Genomic DNA, 18,289 nt, shown 5'->3' on the forward strand with positions numbered 1-18,289 from the left:
TCAGGCCCAGACTGGCAATCTGTGGGTTCAGGCAAATGCCAGAGGGGCTGCTGTAAGGTGCCATAGACACTCACTATTTATTGGGCCTATGGGGGGGGGCTGTTTGGGCCTCTGTGTACTGAAAATCAGGCCCGGACTGGCAATCTGTGGGTTCAGGCAAATGCCAGAGGGGCTGCTGTAAGATGCCATAGACAGTCACTATTTATTGGGCTGCTGGGGGGCATCTTTGTACTTGAATTGCCAGTCCAGACGTTGCCACGTTCCACAGGAGCCATGTTTAACCTCTTGTATCAGTCAATATTTGTATATAACCTGTATGTTAATGCAGACTCCTGTTGTACAGCACTGTGGCCTATGTTAGTGCTTTATACAGTCAGTTTAATTAGCACAAAAGAGAGGAAAGCAGAGCATCTAACAATCCAATATATTAGGGATTATAAATGGGTCCCCCCCACTGCTCTGTTCTGATCAGCCCGCCTCCTGTTTGTAGGTGCTGCACTCCCCCCACGCCGAGGAGAAATATCCCATTTTCAGTATCTCAGAAGGTCAAGCTCAGGAATACGCAAGTGCTGAGGGGCAGCAGAGCTCCTCTCACCCCCCCGTGTGTCGCAAGAAAGGCCCGATGGTGAAGAGACCCAGCTCGGATGAGTTTGAATTCCTGTAAAGCGCAAGTGTTCTGACTGGGAGTTCTAAAGGCCCAGTAAGCCTGTTACAGTGCGGTACCGCTGCTAGGGACAATGTTACTTACTGCTGTTAGGTCACTTACCTGCTGCCTCTGCCTTTATCCCTACATGGGTTTGGGTACAGGGCATCTTTACTCTTCCACTGGCCAACCCTTAGCCTTGTTCTGTGTGTACCCCCACCCCCCTCCCCCCCAATCTTTTGGAACAAAATCTTAATTATGAAGAAACCTGTCCTGGAGATTGGGGGTTCAAATTCAACCCAATAAATGGAGCTTGTATGGAAACATCAACCACATGCCCTTTTGTGAGTTTATGGTACAGCCCATAATCTCCATGGAGCATCCAATGGTAGGCCAGCTTCTTAGCTCTGTATATTACAAGCTCCCAGGCCAAGCAGTAAAGGGCAAGTCTGTGCAGCCCTGGATATGTCTAGAAAAGATTGGCCAGTTGGCCCAGATCATCAAGCAGTATGTGCTCACTCTCCAGAACTGGACTAATGCGGGTGTAGTCGTTGGGCTAACAATCTATAACCATGGTGGCGCTCAATGCTACACTGCAAGCAGGCCATTAGGGTAGTGCTAGATGTAGGGGTCTGTCTTAGTGCTTAGTACTACAGCTATTGGGCGGGGTGGAGAACCCAGCCCTGCTTATAGAGTCAGAAATATAAACTACTACTGGTAGTAGATATAATCAGGGGATAAACGGATACTGTACACTGAAACCATTACTCTGTTTGATACTCTCAGGCATAAGCAAACTGAGGCCCTTAGTGTATGTAGTGCAGTAATATCTGGACAACTAGGGCATGCTGTATGTAAATGTGTAGTTGAACAACATTGGCCGGGCGCCTGGTTAGACCCCCCGACCATGACATAGAGCAGCTATGGTTCCGATAGATACAGGGGCTCCCTTACTCCTGTGTGCCAGTGGGAAGACTAAAGGTGGGTGGCAGACCCCCCCCTTGCTGGAATTGCTGTTGTTTGTAAGGCAATACACTGGCTATATGTGTGTGTGTTTGTGTGTACGTGTCGATTTTAAACTGGAAAAGAAAAGTGAAATCTGTATATTCTGGCAAGTTTTTATTTATATACGGGAAATAAACCTTTTTAAAATGGGATTTTTTTTCGTCCGGAGTTTTCTTTACGCTGCCCCCTAGAGACCTGTACAAGGTTAATGTATAGAAATAGGAGACTGGGGTGTGTTCTGATTGGATGAATGGCACAACTGAAGCTTTTAGGCGTTGTTGGCCTTTTCCTTTTTCCTCCTCTCCCTCCCCAGCTGGCGATATCGAAGCCTCTTTGGGTTCAGGCCAAACGCCCGTAAGCGCTGCCCACTGAACTCTCGCCCACCCAGCCTCACTTTGGTGCTTAACAAACGCCCGCCCTTCTTGCCAAACTTTCTTCTTTTGGATTTTGGGGGTCCGGCTTTTTCCTCTGTGTGTCCGTGATTACCCTCCGCACTCTGGCTCTCTAGAGTCTCTTGTTCCACGTTACTCACAGCCACGTCCGGTTTGCTGGGGCCCAGACTCACTTCGGGCCCTTGTTGCCTAGCAGCAGCGGCTTTGCTGGGGGCCAGGATATCTGCAGTGTCCTTGCTGGAAGCTGGCAGGTCACTCTCGCAGTGCATGTCTGTGGCTTCTGCAGTCTCCTCCCTTGGCTGCTCTGCTCCCTCTCGCTGCTCCTCCTCCTCCTCCTCCTCCTCCTCGGATTGCTTCAGTCTGTCTCGCCTCTTCTTTCCTACTTTTGTTTTGGAAGGTGGCGTTGTCTCTTGGGCATCATCACTGTAAGGTGAGAAAGATACAGTAATATGAACTGCAAAGGGATTCATGAGCAACCTGCTGAGGTCTCGACAGTCTAGGGCAAGAATTAAACTCCCAGCATCCCCCACTGCGTAAGCGCTACCCCTGCTTTGTTTAAAGGGGAACTCCTCCTGCCATACACAGGCAGATATAAGCTGCCTCCTTGACCAATATCTGCCTGAAAATCGGTCAATTGGGCAGGTTTGATTTTCCCATTGGATCGGGGACCGTAATCGGCTCATTGATGTTGTCCAACAGCTAAGTGAGACCTGAGTACAAATTAGAGCTTCTAAGTGATTGATCCTCCATGCAATTGGTCTTTGTGTATTTTTTGTGGTTTAGTTAGCTTTTTGTTCAGTAGCTCTCCAGTTTGGCATTTAAGCAGCAATGTGGTTGCTAGGTTCTTTGCCCTAGCAACTAGGCAATGGTTTAAACAACAGACTGGAATAGGAGAGGGTTTAAACAGGAAGATACATAATAAAAATTAACAATAGAATTGTAGCCTCACTGGGCTATAGTTTTTTGGCTGGCAGGGTCAGTGACCCCCATTTAAAGAGGAAAGAGGTAGAAGAGGAAGGCTTCCCCCCCTCACTTACAAGTGGTTCATTCCCGTGAGTGCTAAGCAGTACCGCACCCGTAGGAAGGGCTCTATGCATTAGTACAGTATAAGGGAATATAAGGCAGTGGAGCTAAAGAGCCAACTCACCTTTGAGTCAAAGACTTTAAGACCTGAAGCTTTTTCCATTGATTCTGCGCCTTCTGACCGTAAGCCTTTTGGTCCTGATATTCCTCCTTTTCAGACCTGGGGCATAATACACGGGCAACAATGAGGCTGGAAATGGGCTGCAAACAGCTTAAAACCACTGCCTAGGGTTCCCTCCATGGGAACAGTTTAAAGGAGAACTAAAGCCTAACTAAAGTAGGGCAGAAATATTGTACATTATGTTTTAGTTTTCTCTACCAGCCCAAGGCAACCCCAGCCCTTCAGCAGGGAAGGTCTGTGCCCCCATCTTTTCTGCTGATTCCCTGCTCTGTGCTGCTGTCACTTACCTGAGCTTAGGGGCCCACTCACACTATACTGTATATACAGAATATAAATGGCACAATATAACCTGAGCTTAGGGGCCCACTCACACTATACTGTATATACAGAATATAAATGGCACAATATAACCTGAGCTTAGGGGCCCGCTCACACTATACTGTATATACAGAATATAAATGGCACAATATAACCTGAGCTTAGGGACCCACTCACACTATACTGTATATACAGAATATAAATGGCACAATATAACCTGAGCTTAGGGGCCCACTCACACTATACTGTATATACAGAATATAAATGGCACAATATAACCTGAGCTTAGGGACCCACTCACACTATACTGTATATACAGAATATAAATGGCACAATATAACCTGAGCTTAGGGGCCCACTCACACTATACTGTATATACAGAATATAAATGGCACAATATAACCTGAGCTTAGGGACCCCACTCACACTATACTGTATATACAGAATATAAATGGCACAATATAACCTGAGCTTAGGGACCCACTCACACTATACTGTATATACAGAATATAAATGGCCCAGTATAACCTGAGCTTAGGGGCCCCACTCACACTATACTGTATATACAGAATATAAATGGCACAATATAACCTGAGCTTAGGGGCCCACTCACACTATACTGTATATACAGAATATAAATGGCACAATATAACCTGAGCTTAGGGACCCACTCACACTATACTGTATATACAGAATATAAATGGCACAATATAACCTGAGCTTAGGGGCCGCTCACACTATACTGTATATACAGAATATAAATGGCACAATATAACCTGAGCTTAGGGACCCACTCACACTATACTGTATATACAGAATATAAATGGCACAATATAACCTGAGCTTAGGGACCCACTCACACTATACTGTATATACAGAATATAAATGGCACAATATAACCTGAGCTTAGGGGCCCACTCACACTATACTGTATATACAGAATATAAATGGCACAATATAACCTGAGCTTAGGGGCCCACTCACACTATACTGTATATACAGAATATAAATGGCACAATATAACCTGAGCTTAGGGGCCCGCTCACACTATACTGTATATACAGAATATAAATGGCACAATATAACCTGAGCTTAGGGGCCCGCTCACACTATACTGTATATACAGAATATAAATGGCACAGTATAACCTGAGCTTAGGGGCCTGCTCACACTATACTGTATATACAGAATATAAATGGCACAATATAACCTGAGCTTAGGGGCCCACTCACACTATACTGTATATACAGAATATAAATGGCACAATATAAGGCTGATTAGTAATTAATTCAGATAATTACAAGATGGCAGCTCTGAAACCAGTGCGATTAGCATCAGAGTTTATTAATCAGCCCTGTAGCATCAGTTTATATGACAGGCCAACCTCATTTTCTGCTTGATAAATTATGACAACCCCTAAATTTAGCTTCCCGACAGCTGCTCAGAGTATGCGAGTGTCACTGACACTTTCCAAGACGAGGAGCTCCGTTTGAAGGCCTGGATCATTGCTGCTATTGAGATGCTGAAACTTAAAACTGGTGCAGTAAAAAAAGCATATAAAATCTGGCATTTTCAGCCGTATTCATTTTTAGGGTTTAGTTCTCCTTTAAAGGATTAAGGGGGTTATGTGATAAAAGGCACTGTTTAAAAGCAATCATCTTATTGGTTTCTATGGGTTACTGCTCCTGGGCAAACTTAGTGCCTTTTATTACATATGGGAATTTGGATACCCACCTATACATGCAAGTCTTCCGTAGGGAACACCATCGGTTTAACTCCTTGTCCTCTGCCGCCAGTATCTGCAAGAAGCAGCAGGATTACAGTATTTACTCATTTATATTCCCTTTATGGACCTGATATTCAGTTATTCAGGACACAGTAAGGGAAGCTGTGCAGGGTTTAGCCCCATTGTATGAGGGGCGGTTGGGGTGCCAAAGCCCCCCCCATTTACACCCGTACCTCTTCTGTGCTCAGCCCAAAGTTGCACGGCACCACCTGTCGGTATTTAAAGCGACAGGGCAGGTCATCGATGATATCTTCATAGTCCAGTTGGTAATACTCATCTAGGTACTGCTGGAAGGTCTTGTCGCCTGTTGGGATAAGCAAGATCAGCAATGAATGGGATTATTCCCCCAGTGATCCATCTTGGTTTCAGGCCCTGATCCACATTTATTCAGCCTACAACTTGTACTACAACTCCCAGCACCCAGTGGTAGCTGAATAACAACTGATGGAGGCTGCAGGAAGTGTAAATGACCCCCAAATGCTTATGGTTTCAGTCTCATCTCCTGGGCCCAATTAGGCAGCATTAGGAGCCTCGTTACCTGGGTCAAACACCGGCTTCTCTTTGCTCACAACTTCAGCAAATTTGGATTTTTTCCGCTTCTTTCCGCTCTGTTGGGCCTCGAGGCGCAGCCTCTTCCTCTCTCTGCGTGAAGGTCCGGGAGCAGCCTCTGGGTCATAATCTGCATCCATCTGAAATAGGAAAATGGCTGATCAGTATGAGCCTGTGGGACAAATAGCACCAAGAAATACACCCAATCAGCTGCACAGGGTGTGGTCTGGCCGAATGGCCCTGGGGCCAAATTATTGCTTCGGACGGGGTGTGAGGGCAACAACAAACCCTAATTATGTCTTAACCTGTGTATAAAGAGCAGGAGAATTTTTACCACAAATTCTGGGTCATCGCAATGGGTTTCTCCTTCTTGCCCCCACCCCGAGGCTTCTTCTCCGGTCCACGAGTCCCAGTTCCACTCGTCTGGGGGGAAATAATAAAGGGCAGGAGGCAGTGAGTTAGGAGGGAAGGGCATGTAATGTGAATGAGAAGAGAGAGCAGCAATAATACTCACCTTCCAGCTCCTCCTCCTCCTCCTCCTCAAACTGTGGCTTCTGATCCTCCTCCACCCCATAATAGTCATCACCAAAGCATTTCTATGAAAGAAAGGAGGCTAAATAAGAGGAAAGAAAGCTGCCACAAAGTAGTGCCCATCCCCTGCCATGCATGCACAGCGCCGGTACAGTACAGGCAGCGCCAGTCCCACCCCCTATACAGTACAGGCAGCGCCAGTCCCACCCCCTATACACTACAGGCAGCGCCAGTCCCACCCCCTATACACTACAGGCAGCGCCAGTCCCACCCCCTATACACTACAGGCAGCGCCAGTCCCACCCCCTATACACTACAGGCAGCGCCAGTCCCACCCCCTATACACTACAGGCAGCGCCAGTCCCACCCCCTATACACTACAGGCAGCGCCAGTCCCACCCCCTATACACTACAGGCAGCGCCAGTCCCACCCCCTATACACTACAGGCAGCGCAGTCCCACCCCCTATACACTACAGGCAGCGCCAGTCCCACCCCCTATACACTACAGGCAGCGCCAGTCCCACCCCCTATACACTACAGGCAGCGCCAGTCCCACCCCCTATACACTACAGGCAGCGCCAGTCCCACCCCCTATACACTACAGGCAGCGCCCAGTCCCCCCCCCCCTATACACTACAGGCAGCGCCAGTCCCCCCCCCCCTATACACTACAGGCAGCGCCAGTCCCCCCCCCCCTATACAGTACAGGCAGCGCCAGTCCCCCCCCCCCCTATACAGTACAGGCCCCCCTAAGCGCCAGTCCCCCCCCCCCTATACAGTACAGGCAGCGCCAGTCCCCCCCCCCTATACAGTACAGGCAGCGCCAGTCCCCCCCCCCCCTATACAGTACAGGCAGCGCCAGTCCCCCCCCCCCTATACAGTACAGGCAGCGCCAGTCCCCCCCCCCATACAGTACAGGCAGCGCCAGTCCCCCCCCCCATACAGTACAGGCAGCGCCAGTCCCCCCCCCCCCATACAGTACAGGCAGCGCCAGTCCCCCCCCCCCATACAGTACAGGCAGCGCCAGTCCCCCCCCCCCCCCCCATACAGTACAGGCAGCGCCAGTCCCCCCCCCCCCATACAGTACAGGCAGCGCCAGTCCCCCCCCCCCATACAGTACAGGCAGCGCCAGTCCCCCCCCCCCCCCCCCCCCATACAGTACAGGCAGCGCCAGTCCCACCCCCTATACAGTACAGACAGCGCCAGTCCCACCCCCTATACAGTACAGACAGCGCCAGTCCCACCCCCTATACAGTACAGGCAGCGCCAGTCCACCCCCTATACAGTACAGGCAGCGCCAGTCCCACCCCCTATACAGTACAGGCAGCGCCAGTCCCACCCCCCCCCCCCATACAGTACAGGCAGCGCCAGTCCCACCCCCCCCCCCATACAGTACAGGCAGCGCCAGTCCCACCCCCTATACAGTACAGACAGCGCCAGTCCCACCCCCTATACAGTACAGACAGCACCAGTCCCACCCCCTATACAGTACAGGCAGCGCCAGTCCCACCCCCCCCCCCCATACAGTACAGGCAGCGCCAGTCCCACCCCCCCCCCCATACAGTACAGACAGCGCCAGTCCCACCCCCCCCCCCCCATACAGTACAGGCAGCGCCAGTCCCACCCCCTATACAGTACAGACAGCGCCAGTCCCACCCCCTATACAGTACAGACAGCACCAGTCCCACCCCCCCCCATACAGTACAGGCAGCGCCAGTCCCACCCCCCCCCCATACAGTACAGGCAGCGCCAGTCCCACCCCCTATACAGTACAGGCAGCGCCAGTCCCACCCCCTATACAGTACAGACAGCGCCAGTCCCACCCCCTATACAGTACAGACAGCACCAGTCCCACCCCCTATACAGTACAGACAGCACCAGTCCCACCCCCTATACAGTACAGACAGCACCAGTCCCACCCCCTATACAGTACAGGCAGCGCCAGTCCCACCCCCCCCCCCCATACAGTACAGGCAGCGCCAGTCCCACACAGGACAGACAGAGGGACCCAGCAGTCTCACTTGCATAATGAGATCATGTTTCTCCGGATCAAAATCCTCCAGCAGGTCGTCCTCTGTGACGTCCAAGGACTTCTCTCCTGCCAACTCCCGCAGCTTCTGCAGCCGCCCCAGCACCTCCTTCTTCTTCAGGTTCTTCAGCTGCTTCAGCTCCTCCTGTTTCCTCTCTTTCTCCTGCAGAACAGATTGCAGTGGCGCCATTAATAAACCTATGTACTCTGCCTGTGCTTGTCGCCAACTCCCACCCTGCTTGGCCAGACGTCAGTATTAGGCCCAGAGAGAATGCTGGGAGGCAGGGATGCCTGCAGTTCACCCTTATTCTTCCTGCTCTCCCTGCACCCTGTATCGCTGCCGCCCTTTTCTCCCACCCACCTTCATTTTCCTCTCTTTGGTCTCCTCCCTCTTAGTCTTCCTCCGGTCGTCCTTGCGTCTCACCGACTGTGCGATGGTTCTGGGGAAAGTCTTAACCTGGGAACAGAGAGAGAAAACTATCAGAGCCCCAGAATCCCATGGCAACGGGGATGGGGGGGTCCCCCAAGCAGCCCCGCAGCTGCTCATTCCATCTTAAAATACAGACAGACAGATGGGTCACATGAGCACTCAGCCAATCACAAATGCTCAGGTCTGTCGCTCAAACTGTATAACTAACCAAATCAGAATCCGGCTCCTCAAATCTAAAATTGTATTTTCTCTCAAAATCTTCTTGTTTCTTCAGGAAAAGTTCCCCCTCGTCCTCTGAATCTGACACATGTGGGGCCTCTTCTAGGGCTGGGGGGCTACGCAGGGAGAAGGGGGCAAGTTAATCAATATTATATACTTATATTATGTATTTAGATGTATAATGATATAAACCTTACCATTCCTCATCCTCCTCAGAGTCCTCCTTCTCCTCCAGATACTCCTTGTTGAGTATATAATCCCGCAGGAATTTCTCCCCCTCATCCAGAGCCGGGTCAGACCAATATTCCTTTAGGAACCCCTAATGGAACAGAAAGGAAAGTTGCAGTGAGTGAAACCATTTCAGGATGACAGAGAGGACATTATTATTATTATGAAGCATTATCCCAGCCACTCACCATCTCCTTTACTTCCCCTTTATCATGGATTTCCTTCTGGCCCTTCAGCCAGGCAATGTATTCCTCTTCCTCCTCCTCCTGTAACAACCAAACATTACATGTTAATGGGCCCCACATTAAGCACGGGGTAAAGATGGCTGTACTTAGGATAGCTTAGGCATTGTGAGAAATTCCTATTGGCCAATAGGCTTGCAGCCTCACCTACACACAGACCAATAGTCAGACAATCCAGCTGAACTACTGAGATAAATAAACAGCAATAGGCAGGACACTAATGGAAGGCTGGGGAGAGAGAGTTCCTTAACCACCACCAACCTGCTCCTTCTTGGTCTTTATTCGTCTCGTCAATAAATTCCCCGCCGTTCCCTCTCCGTCCTCGTTGTCACTGTCCTCCACAAACGTCCGGAAGCTGCAAAGGAACCATAGAATTGAGGGTTAAATGTGTCCCCTTCAGAAGCGCCAGTGACCAACTCCTGCAGAACGGCACCCAGAAAACCACATACAGACACATTATCGCCCAGGGAGCCGATTGGAAGCGGTGCCTTTGGGCGGCATCCAATCAGTGCTTAGCAATAGCCCAGCTGATTGGTTGCTTAGAACATCCCCTGAGCGCGAGAAGCCTTCATTCCATTTGTACCAGACTCACCTCTCTCTGATTTGCTTCTGTTCTTCCAGGTACGTGGGGGAGCGGGCTCTCTGCAAAACAGGAAGTCATTACCTGACCATGTGATCCTATGTGTCCATATAATGGCTTCCCCCACATTCATGCATTTCCCAGCCCACGTACAGCAGGATGCAGCCTCACTATGGTGTTTTTATGGCTACAAAAACAATGTTCTCACCTGATCCTGCAGATCATCATCTTCCTCTGAATCTTCCTCATCCTCATATTTGCTTAAAGGGAAAACAAACCATTACTTGTGTATCCTATCTTTTTTTATTCTGCCTTTCTGCCATACAGCCACCTACAGAGGGCAGTTAGTGAGGCAGGACATATGGCCTCGGAACAGCAGAGGGTGGCATTGCTTTCAGGGCACACTTTGTTTATCTGCCGAACAACCCCAATCCCATGGCCGTGCCACCCCACCTTTGGGCGCTTGTTACACATAAAGCACAGGATGTAACAGGTTTTACCCAATAGGAGGGGCGGCAGTGGCTCTCGGGGAGTCGTACTTTGCAGCACTGGCGGCTCTGCTTACCCCTCCTTCTCTAGGATGACTTGGCGCTCATAGTCCTTCAGGTACATGGGCTTCTCTTTGGCCGCTTTACTCTGGCCTGAGGCAGACTCTCCTAAAAAATAACAGACAGGGGTAAATAACATGAAAGAAGTGAGGGCTGGGTTTATCTGAAACTCCATCATTTCCCAGACAGGCGGAGCCACACTCAGCGGTGATCCAACAACATGCGACAGTCCTCACCTTCTCCTGTAATGCAATGTATGACCCCCCCTATAATAATCCCTCTAATTTAGTGTGTGTTTGTGTGCGTTACCTTCATTGCTGTAAAATGTGACATCTTCTTGGTAGATTCTGGGATCCTTCCTCTTCAGCAGTGACAGCGTGCGATAGAACTCCTTGTCCAGCTTGGGATCAATTACCTGGAAATCAAATATGTCTGTAAATAACACATTGTATACTGTTCTACATAACAAAGGAACTACCAGGCCCAGCGTAACGAGTATAACATTGTGTTATGTAGTCCCTCCCACTGCAGGGTGATACAGTGACACAGACAGGAGGGAGCTATGGGACACGGAGTCTGTCCCTCCCACTGCAGGGTGATACAGTGACACAGACAGGAGGGGGCTATGGGACACGGAGTCTGCCCCTCCCACTGCAGGGTGATACAGTGACACAGACAGGAGGGGGCTATGGGACACGGAGTCTGCCCCTCCCACTGCAGGGTGATACAGTGACACAGACAGGAGGGGGCTATGGGACACGGAGTCTGTCCCTCCCACTGCAGGGTGATACAGTGACACAGACAGGAGGGGGCTATGGGACACTGAGTCTGTCCCTCCCACTGCAGGGTGATACAGTGACACAGACAGGAGGGGGCTATGGGACACGGAGTCTGTCCCTCCCACTGCAGGGTGATACAGTGACACAGACAGGAGGGGGCTATGGGACATGGAGTCTGCCCCTCCCACTGCAGGGTGATACAGTGACACAGACAGGAGGGAGCTATGGGACATGGAGTCTGCCCCTCCCACTGCAGGGTGATACAGTGACACAGACAGGAGGGGGCTATGGGACACGGAGTCTGCCCCTCCCACTGCAGGGTGATACAGTGATACAGACAGGAGGGAGCTATGGGACATGGAGTCTGCCCCTCCCACTGCAGGGTGATACAGTGACACAGACAGGAGGGAGCTATGGGACATTGAGTCTGCCCATCCCACTGCAGGGTGACACAGTGACACAGACAGGAGGGGGCTATGGGACACGGAGTCTGCCCCTCCCACTGCAGGGTGATACAGTGACACAGACAGGAGGGAGCTATGGGACACTGAGTCTGCCCCTCCCACTGCAGGGTGATACAGTGATACAGACAGGAGGGAGCTATGGGACATGGAGTCTGTCCCTCCCACTGCAGGGTGATACAGTGACACAGACAGGAGGGGGCTATGGGACACGGAGTCTGCCCCTCCCACTGCAGGGTGATACAGACAGGAGGGGGCTATGGGACACGGAGTCTGTCCCTCCCACTGCAGGGTGATACAGTGACACAGACAGGAGGGGGCTATGGGACATGGAGTCTGCCCCTCCCACTGCAGGGTGATACACACATGACAAGTAATGATGAATAAGACTGTATTTACCATCTCTTCATCTTCAGACTCGGAGCTGGAGGTGCCCTCCTCTTCCTCTGGCAGGTCCCCATATCGGTCTTTGACTGCACAGAAGGGAACAGATTAGCAGACATATTAATACCTCAATTAAATCATAACTGACTGCAATTCCTATCCCAAACACAATGCCATACAGTTACAAGACTACAATTCCCAGCATGCCCTGACAGCTGCAGAGAAGCACTGAGAGGAACAGGGGGATCAGAGCGCACTGCAGCCTATAAGCAGATACTGATCTTACCAACTGGGTCATTTGTGTTCTGACAGATGATTATGGGTAATATGATTGGCCACAGGAATGTTTAATACCCAGAATCCCCCAAGCCTTAGCTATTTCAAGTCATAGGACCATCAGGGACCATTACCCACTGAAACTGTCTATACTACAACTCCCAGCATTCTCAGCGGCCACACAAATCTATCATTCAAGCGTTAACTGAACTCTCCGAACCCCCCGTAACCCAGAGCGGATAAGTTCGGGCGACTCACGGCGCTGCAGCTCTTCTTTCTCACGGTAGCGATCGTATCTCTCTGCGAACTTGCGGTTTATCTTCAGTTCAGCCATGCTGAGCCCCAGCCCGGAAACACGTGAGCAGGAAGTCGCCTCAATGCGTCAGTGTGGCACGCAGTAACAGCCAATCCGCTAACAGCGTGGGCGGGGTTTGAAACAGGGGGAGGGTCTTGCGTTCCAAATAGGGGAGGGTCTTGCGTTCCACAGTGTGTACAGCCCTTTATGGTGGGATTTATATACATTCCCTCAAGTGTTCAACTAATCTGGTCTGGTGAAATTACTCTCTTAGTAGAACAGAGCTCAGAATGTCCCCAGCCCCCTGGCAGCAGTAACATAAGCACCCCAGCAGCACAAATGCACAAATGCACAAGGCCTGTGGGCCTTCATTTTTATTACTGGCAGTTTTTTTAATTATTCTACTATTTGTTCTGCAGCCCTCCAGTTTGGAATTTCAGCCTTTATCTGGTTGCTAGGGTGTCTAATTTACCTTAGTAACGGAGTGATTTGAGAAAGTGGCTTATATATGAATAGTAGAGGGGCTGAATAGAAATAATAATAGTAATAAAAAGTAACAATAACAATTGTAAGCTCTATGGGGCAGGGACCTCCTTCCTTCTTTGTCTCATACCACATGGCACTTATATATATATATATATATTTATTATATCACTTGTCCTCCCTGTGTGTAATTTTGAATTCTGTGAGATTGTACAGCGCTGCGTACCCTTGTGGCGCTTTATAAATAAAGTTATACATACATAAAATTGTAGCCTCACAGAGCAATAGGTTTTTGGCTGTTGGGGTCAGTGACCCCCCATTTGAAAACTGGTCAAAACAAGGCTAATAATTTAAAAATGATAAAAAATAAAGACCAACTGAAAAGCTGCATAAAATAAGTAACCCTATAGCTTATTAAAAGTTAAATTAAAGGTGAACTACCCCTTTAAATGGCTTACGTTTCTTTACTAAATTCAGCCAGCAGGTGGCGATCTACGTGCTGCTAAAGTGCAAGTGGGTTGAGTGGGTTGAGAACTTGGGCGCCCAAAAAACTTTTAAAAAGCAGCACGCTCATTAAAATTGTTTAACGTTAAACAAAGCTATTTTGGCGATGTCGTTAAGCCCATTTTATAAGGAAAAAAAATAAATCTAATGACCTTAAGCAATTAGTGCAGGTTTTAGTGAAAGCCGCGGAGAAGGTTGGGGATTAGTAAATAAAGGGAGGGATACATTATTCAGACAATACACAACGCGCGGATAATCTGTTGTTATTCTGGGGAATTTCCAATGTGGCTATACAATGCCATAGAAAGTATTAGCTCCCCCCCTCGTAGTCTTAAGAAGTAAATCTCCGGCAAGAATGTAAGGATCAGGTGTTTGGCCACTGATGAAAAGGGCTACAGCCCCCATTTATTATTGTTATTACTGATTTTAACCCCATTACACGGTTGCACAATATAAGGACTATGACAGTGTGATCATATGTTGCCCACAGTGTGCTGGGCCGACTCAGCAGCTTATTGGGTTGTATGTGGGGCTTCCTGACCAATATTGGCCAGGTTAGGAATGTGTCTCAAACCTTTCTCCTTGTAGATTGTAAGCTCTTTTGGGCAGGGCTCTCTTCTCTCTTGTATCGGTTATTGATTGCTTTATATGTTACTCTGTATGTCCAATGTATGAAACCCACTTATTGTACAGCGCTGCGGGATATGTTGGCGCTTTATAAATAAATGTTAATAATAATAATAGGAACTCCAGTCGGGGTATGATCATTTATGAGATCTCCTTTTTGATGTGAGCATTGGCCTGGGGGCTAACCTATAGAATCAGAACAGAATATCAGCAAAATCAGTGGCCTAAGGCAAATGTCCATATTGTGAGCCAAAAAAACAGATTCAGAGCACTGCATTAACCCCAGGCATGGAAGTAAGATCACTGCAGAAACTGGATTTGGGGCATTGCATTAACCCCAGGCATAGCAGTAAGAGCACTGCAGAAACTGGATTTGGGGCATTGCATTAACCCCAGGCATGGCAGTAAGAACATTGCAGAAACTGGATTTGGGGCATTGCATTAACCCCAAGCATTACAGCAAGATCAGTGCACAAACAGGATTGAGGGCATTGCATTAACCCCAGGCATGCCAGTGAGATTACTGCAGAAAACTGATTCAGGGCACTGCACTAACCCCAGCCATGCCAGTGAAATTACTGCAGAAAATGGATTTAGGGCATTGCATTAACCCCAGGCATGCCAGGGAGATCAGTGCAAAAACAGGATTCAGGGCATTCCATTAACTCTAGGCATGCCAATGAGATTACTGCAGAAAATGAATTCAGAGCATTGCATTAACCCCAGGCATGCCAGGTAGATCAGTGCACAAACAGGATTCAGGGCATTGCATTAACCCCAGGCATGCCAGTAAGAGCACTGCAGAAAATGAATTCAGAACACTGCCCCACCCGTAAGCAGAAGCAGAACACCGCAATCTTCTCTCCCTCCCAAACTCTCCAAGCCACTTGTCTCTCCCTAAGTGGAAACTGAAGATGCCACAAGGCAGCGCTCACTCTTATACTTGACCCTGGAGATGTCGCACAGCAAAGAGACACTTGTGGGCAGTGGGCTGGGCAGGTGGGGCCCCTTATACTTTTATACTTTTGTTATAAAAGCATTTCCCTGATACTTACATTCCCTATCTGATCCCCCATGTTCCTCTATGAGGGGGCGGCCATATTGGAGCAGCAGGAGGCAGTTAGCATTAGAAGCTGTAACTGACAGGCTGAGAGGGGACAGTCAGGTTTAGGGACTTTAATTAACTTACAAAAACAGTGAAAAATGATCGACGTGACCCATAGGGAAGCTTTAATGTAGATTTCTATATTGAAAAGTAGTTTTTTAGTGTCAGTATCACTTTAAGTAAGTGCCGCAGTCGCCTTGCCCTTGAGTTGCTATTGAATCCAACTCCCTGATTGGCCCCACACACGCACGGGCAGCTCATCTCTCTCAGTCCCGAGCTCGTGGCTAAACTGCCGTTTGCAGCTGGAATACGACGAATGAGAACAAACAGCAGTGATTATACCCAGGCTGAAGCACAGAGCAGATTTAAAGATGGAGCAGATTAATAAATTATAAATTGGCTTACCAGGAAGAATTATAGGGGGGGGTTCACTTTAAATTAACTTTTAATATGTTGTAGAACATCCTATTCCTAGCAACTTTGCAATTGGTCTTCATTCTTTATTTGCCTTCCACTTCTACCTCTTTCCAGCTTTTAAATGGGGGTCACTGACCCCGGCAGCCAAAAAACTATTGCTCTGTGAGCAGCATCAGACTGGGCCGCCAGGGTACTGGGAAAAACCCGGCGGGCACCGGCAGCCAAGATCCGATCCCCTCCAGGACGTTCCCACTATCTGCCATCTCCCTCCCCGACACGCCGCAGGTAAGTTTCTATAAGGAGTGCTCCAGGGAGGGTGTTGGGGGCCATTGGGGGGTGCAGGGGCCCTGAGGCAGAAGCCCCGGTGGGCCCTACACCCATCAGTCCAACCCTGCCTGTGAGGCTACAATTGTATTATTATTGTTACTTCTTTCTACTCAGTCCCTCTCCTCTTCATATTCCCATCTCTTTTCCCATTCACACCTACGGCCTGGTTGCTAAGGTAAAGAAGACCCTAGCAACCAGATAGCTGCTCAAATTCCAAACAGGAGAGCTGCTGAACAAAAAGCAAATGAAAACCTAGAGGGCCCCGGCAGCCCAGATCAGATCCCCCCAGATCAGATCCCCCCAGGGTGCTCCCGCGATCCACCGTCTCCCTCCCCCGATGCATCACAGGTAAGTTTCTATTAGGAGCGCTCCGGGGAGGGGGTTGGGGGCCTCTGCTGGGGGGGGGTGAAGGCGGCGGGGGCCATTGGGGGGTGCAGGGCCCCTGAGGCAGAAGCCCCGGTGGGCCCTACACCCATCAGTCCGACCCTGCCTGTGAAGCTACAATTGTATTAATATTGTTACTTCTTTCTACTCAGTCCCTCTCCTATTCATATTCCCGTCTCTCATTCACACTTACAGCCTGGTTGCTAAGGTAAAGAAGACCCTAGCAACCAGATAGCTGCTTAAATTCCAAACAGGAGAGCTGCTGAACAAAAAGCAAATGAAAACCAATAGTAACTGGTCTGATAATATCAATGTCTATTGTTCTCCGGTACCAAGGGACGGTAATGAATTCCCTTTGGCTCCAGGGGAAGTGGTCACGGTGCGGATACGGGGGGGGGGGGGTGACCCGGAGTGACGCAGGAGAGACAATGGCGCTGCCCACACTATACACACACAGCAAGTGAAACAAAGGATATATTCACTGGCCGCTCTCCCTGCGCTCAATAGAAATTCAGGAATGCGCGATGATTCACAGCAATATTCATTTATTTCATTTTTTTTTTGCTTTTCCTTTAAATTCATTTTTTTTTTTCAAACGGTTGCAATATTAAAGTCGATTTAACGCTCTCATCTATAAATTAAACTTCAATCAAAATAAACCATAAAAACAAGCAAATATTCAAGTCCAGCAATATTAATTTACAAGTTAAAAAAACAGAACAATGATACAAACAAGTTCCTTCAAATGCTCAATAAATAAAATTCATTTCTTTTTTTTTTTTATGTTTTTAAAAAGAAAACGGCTTTCTCCAAAGATCTAAATGCGGAAAATTCATTCGTTAAAAGTAAAAAACAAAACAAAACAAAAGAAAACCACACACAAACGATGGGAAAACAACAGTAGACTTGGGGGGCGTACCTTGTGTAGAGGGGGCGGGGCACTGACAGCGCAGTCACACAGGTTGGGGGGGGGGGCAAGGAGAGTCTATTGGGAGGGGGGAATTCATTACTACATATAATGAAAGCAAACAATGCGCTAATATTATGGCGTTTCCCGAATGGATGGCGCCGGGGGCTATTGCCTTCATATGCACATCCCCCCCCCCCACAGCAAGGGGAAGTGGCACTTAGTAGGGAATGAAGTGGAAGGACACATAGTAAAGGGCTTGCAGTACCTCTTCTCACCAGTGGGGGCATCAAGCAGCCCAGCAGTAACAGAACAGCACCACTGGCAGGCAGGGTTACTTCAGGCACTTAGAAGATCAAATCACCATCACCCCCCATTGATTTTAGTCACTTACCTGCTGCCCAAGGCTGGGGCCCCTCTTTTTTTAGGAAATGCAACAGGCCAGGGTACTGTTCCCCTCTCCCAGGTGCCCCCCCAGAGATGCCCCGCCCCCAAGCAGAGTTCCAGCCAGAGGCAGCAGGTAAGTGACCCAAGCCCCACTGGCTCCAGTTTTAGTAGCCCAAAAACAGCGGAGTAGCACAGACCTTACAGGTAGTATGTTATAGAATGCCATATTCCTAGCAACTTTGCAATTG

The 18,289-nt window shown here is 49.0% G+C and overlaps 2 protein-coding genes across 4 annotated transcripts in view; one reads left to right on the forward strand and one right to left on the reverse strand.

Annotated features, from left to right (window-relative positions):
- Positions 1-1,800, forward strand: part of atg4d (autophagy related 4D, cysteine peptidase) — a 125,906-nt gene extending 124,106 nt beyond the window's left edge. For both annotated transcript variants that reach the window (XM_031898013.1, NM_001045781.2), the window contains 1 exon segment: positions 491-1,800. In XM_031898013.1, coding sequence (XP_031753873.1) covers positions 491-664 — 174 coding nt within the window. In that variant the 3' untranslated portion in view covers positions 665-1,800.
- On the reverse strand, positions 1,750-13,060 carry kri1 (KRI1 homolog). Of its 2 annotated transcripts, XM_002939672.5 has the most exons (19): positions 12,864-13,057; positions 12,345-12,418; positions 11,015-11,120; positions 10,723-10,813; positions 10,366-10,417; positions 10,170-10,219; positions 9,839-9,932; positions 9,524-9,601; positions 9,305-9,426; positions 9,097-9,223; positions 8,820-8,915; positions 8,451-8,621; positions 6,412-6,493; positions 6,232-6,320; positions 5,887-6,037; positions 5,522-5,652; positions 5,297-5,361; positions 3,188-3,283; positions 1,750-2,463 (listed from the first exon to the last, which is right to left on the reverse strand). In XM_002939672.5, the coding sequence occupies exons 1-19, from the start codon at positions 12,937-12,939 to the stop codon at positions 1,917-1,919; spliced, it is 2,298 nt and encodes a 765-aa protein (XP_002939718.1). In that variant the 5' UTR covers positions 12,940-13,057; the 3' UTR covers positions 1,750-1,916. The 2 variants fall into 2 exon arrangements, with proteins under 2 accessions (XP_002939718.1, XP_012808562.1); XM_012953108.3 differs by lacking the exon at positions 9,524-9,601 and having other exon boundaries at positions 9,305-9,318; positions 12,864-13,060.
- Positions 13,061-18,289: the final 5,229 nt, after the last annotated feature.

The sequence above is a fragment of the Xenopus tropicalis genome, chromosome 3 (genome assembly GCF_000004195.4).
Source record: "Xenopus tropicalis strain Nigerian chromosome 3, UCB_Xtro_10.0, whole genome shotgun sequence".
In the NCBI taxonomy this organism is placed as follows: domain Eukaryota; kingdom Metazoa; phylum Chordata; class Amphibia; order Anura; family Pipidae; genus Xenopus; species Xenopus tropicalis.

What these genes read in the sequence shown, in the direction of transcription:
- kri1 (XM_002939672.5), bottom strand. Translation starts at nt 12,939, where the DNA reads ATGGCTGAACTGAAGATAAACCGCAAGTTCGCAGAGAGATACGATCGC. An exon ending in GAAAGAAGAGCTGCAGCGCC is followed by an intron (nt 12,419 to 12,863) that starts GTGAGTCGCCCG and finishes CCTTCTGTGCAG; the next exon opens with TCAAAGACCGATATGGGGAC. An exon ending in CGGAAGACTTGCATGTATAG is followed by an intron (nt 3,284 to 5,296) that starts GTGGGTATCCAA and finishes ATTATGCCCCAG; the next exon opens with GTCTGAAAAGGAGGAATATC.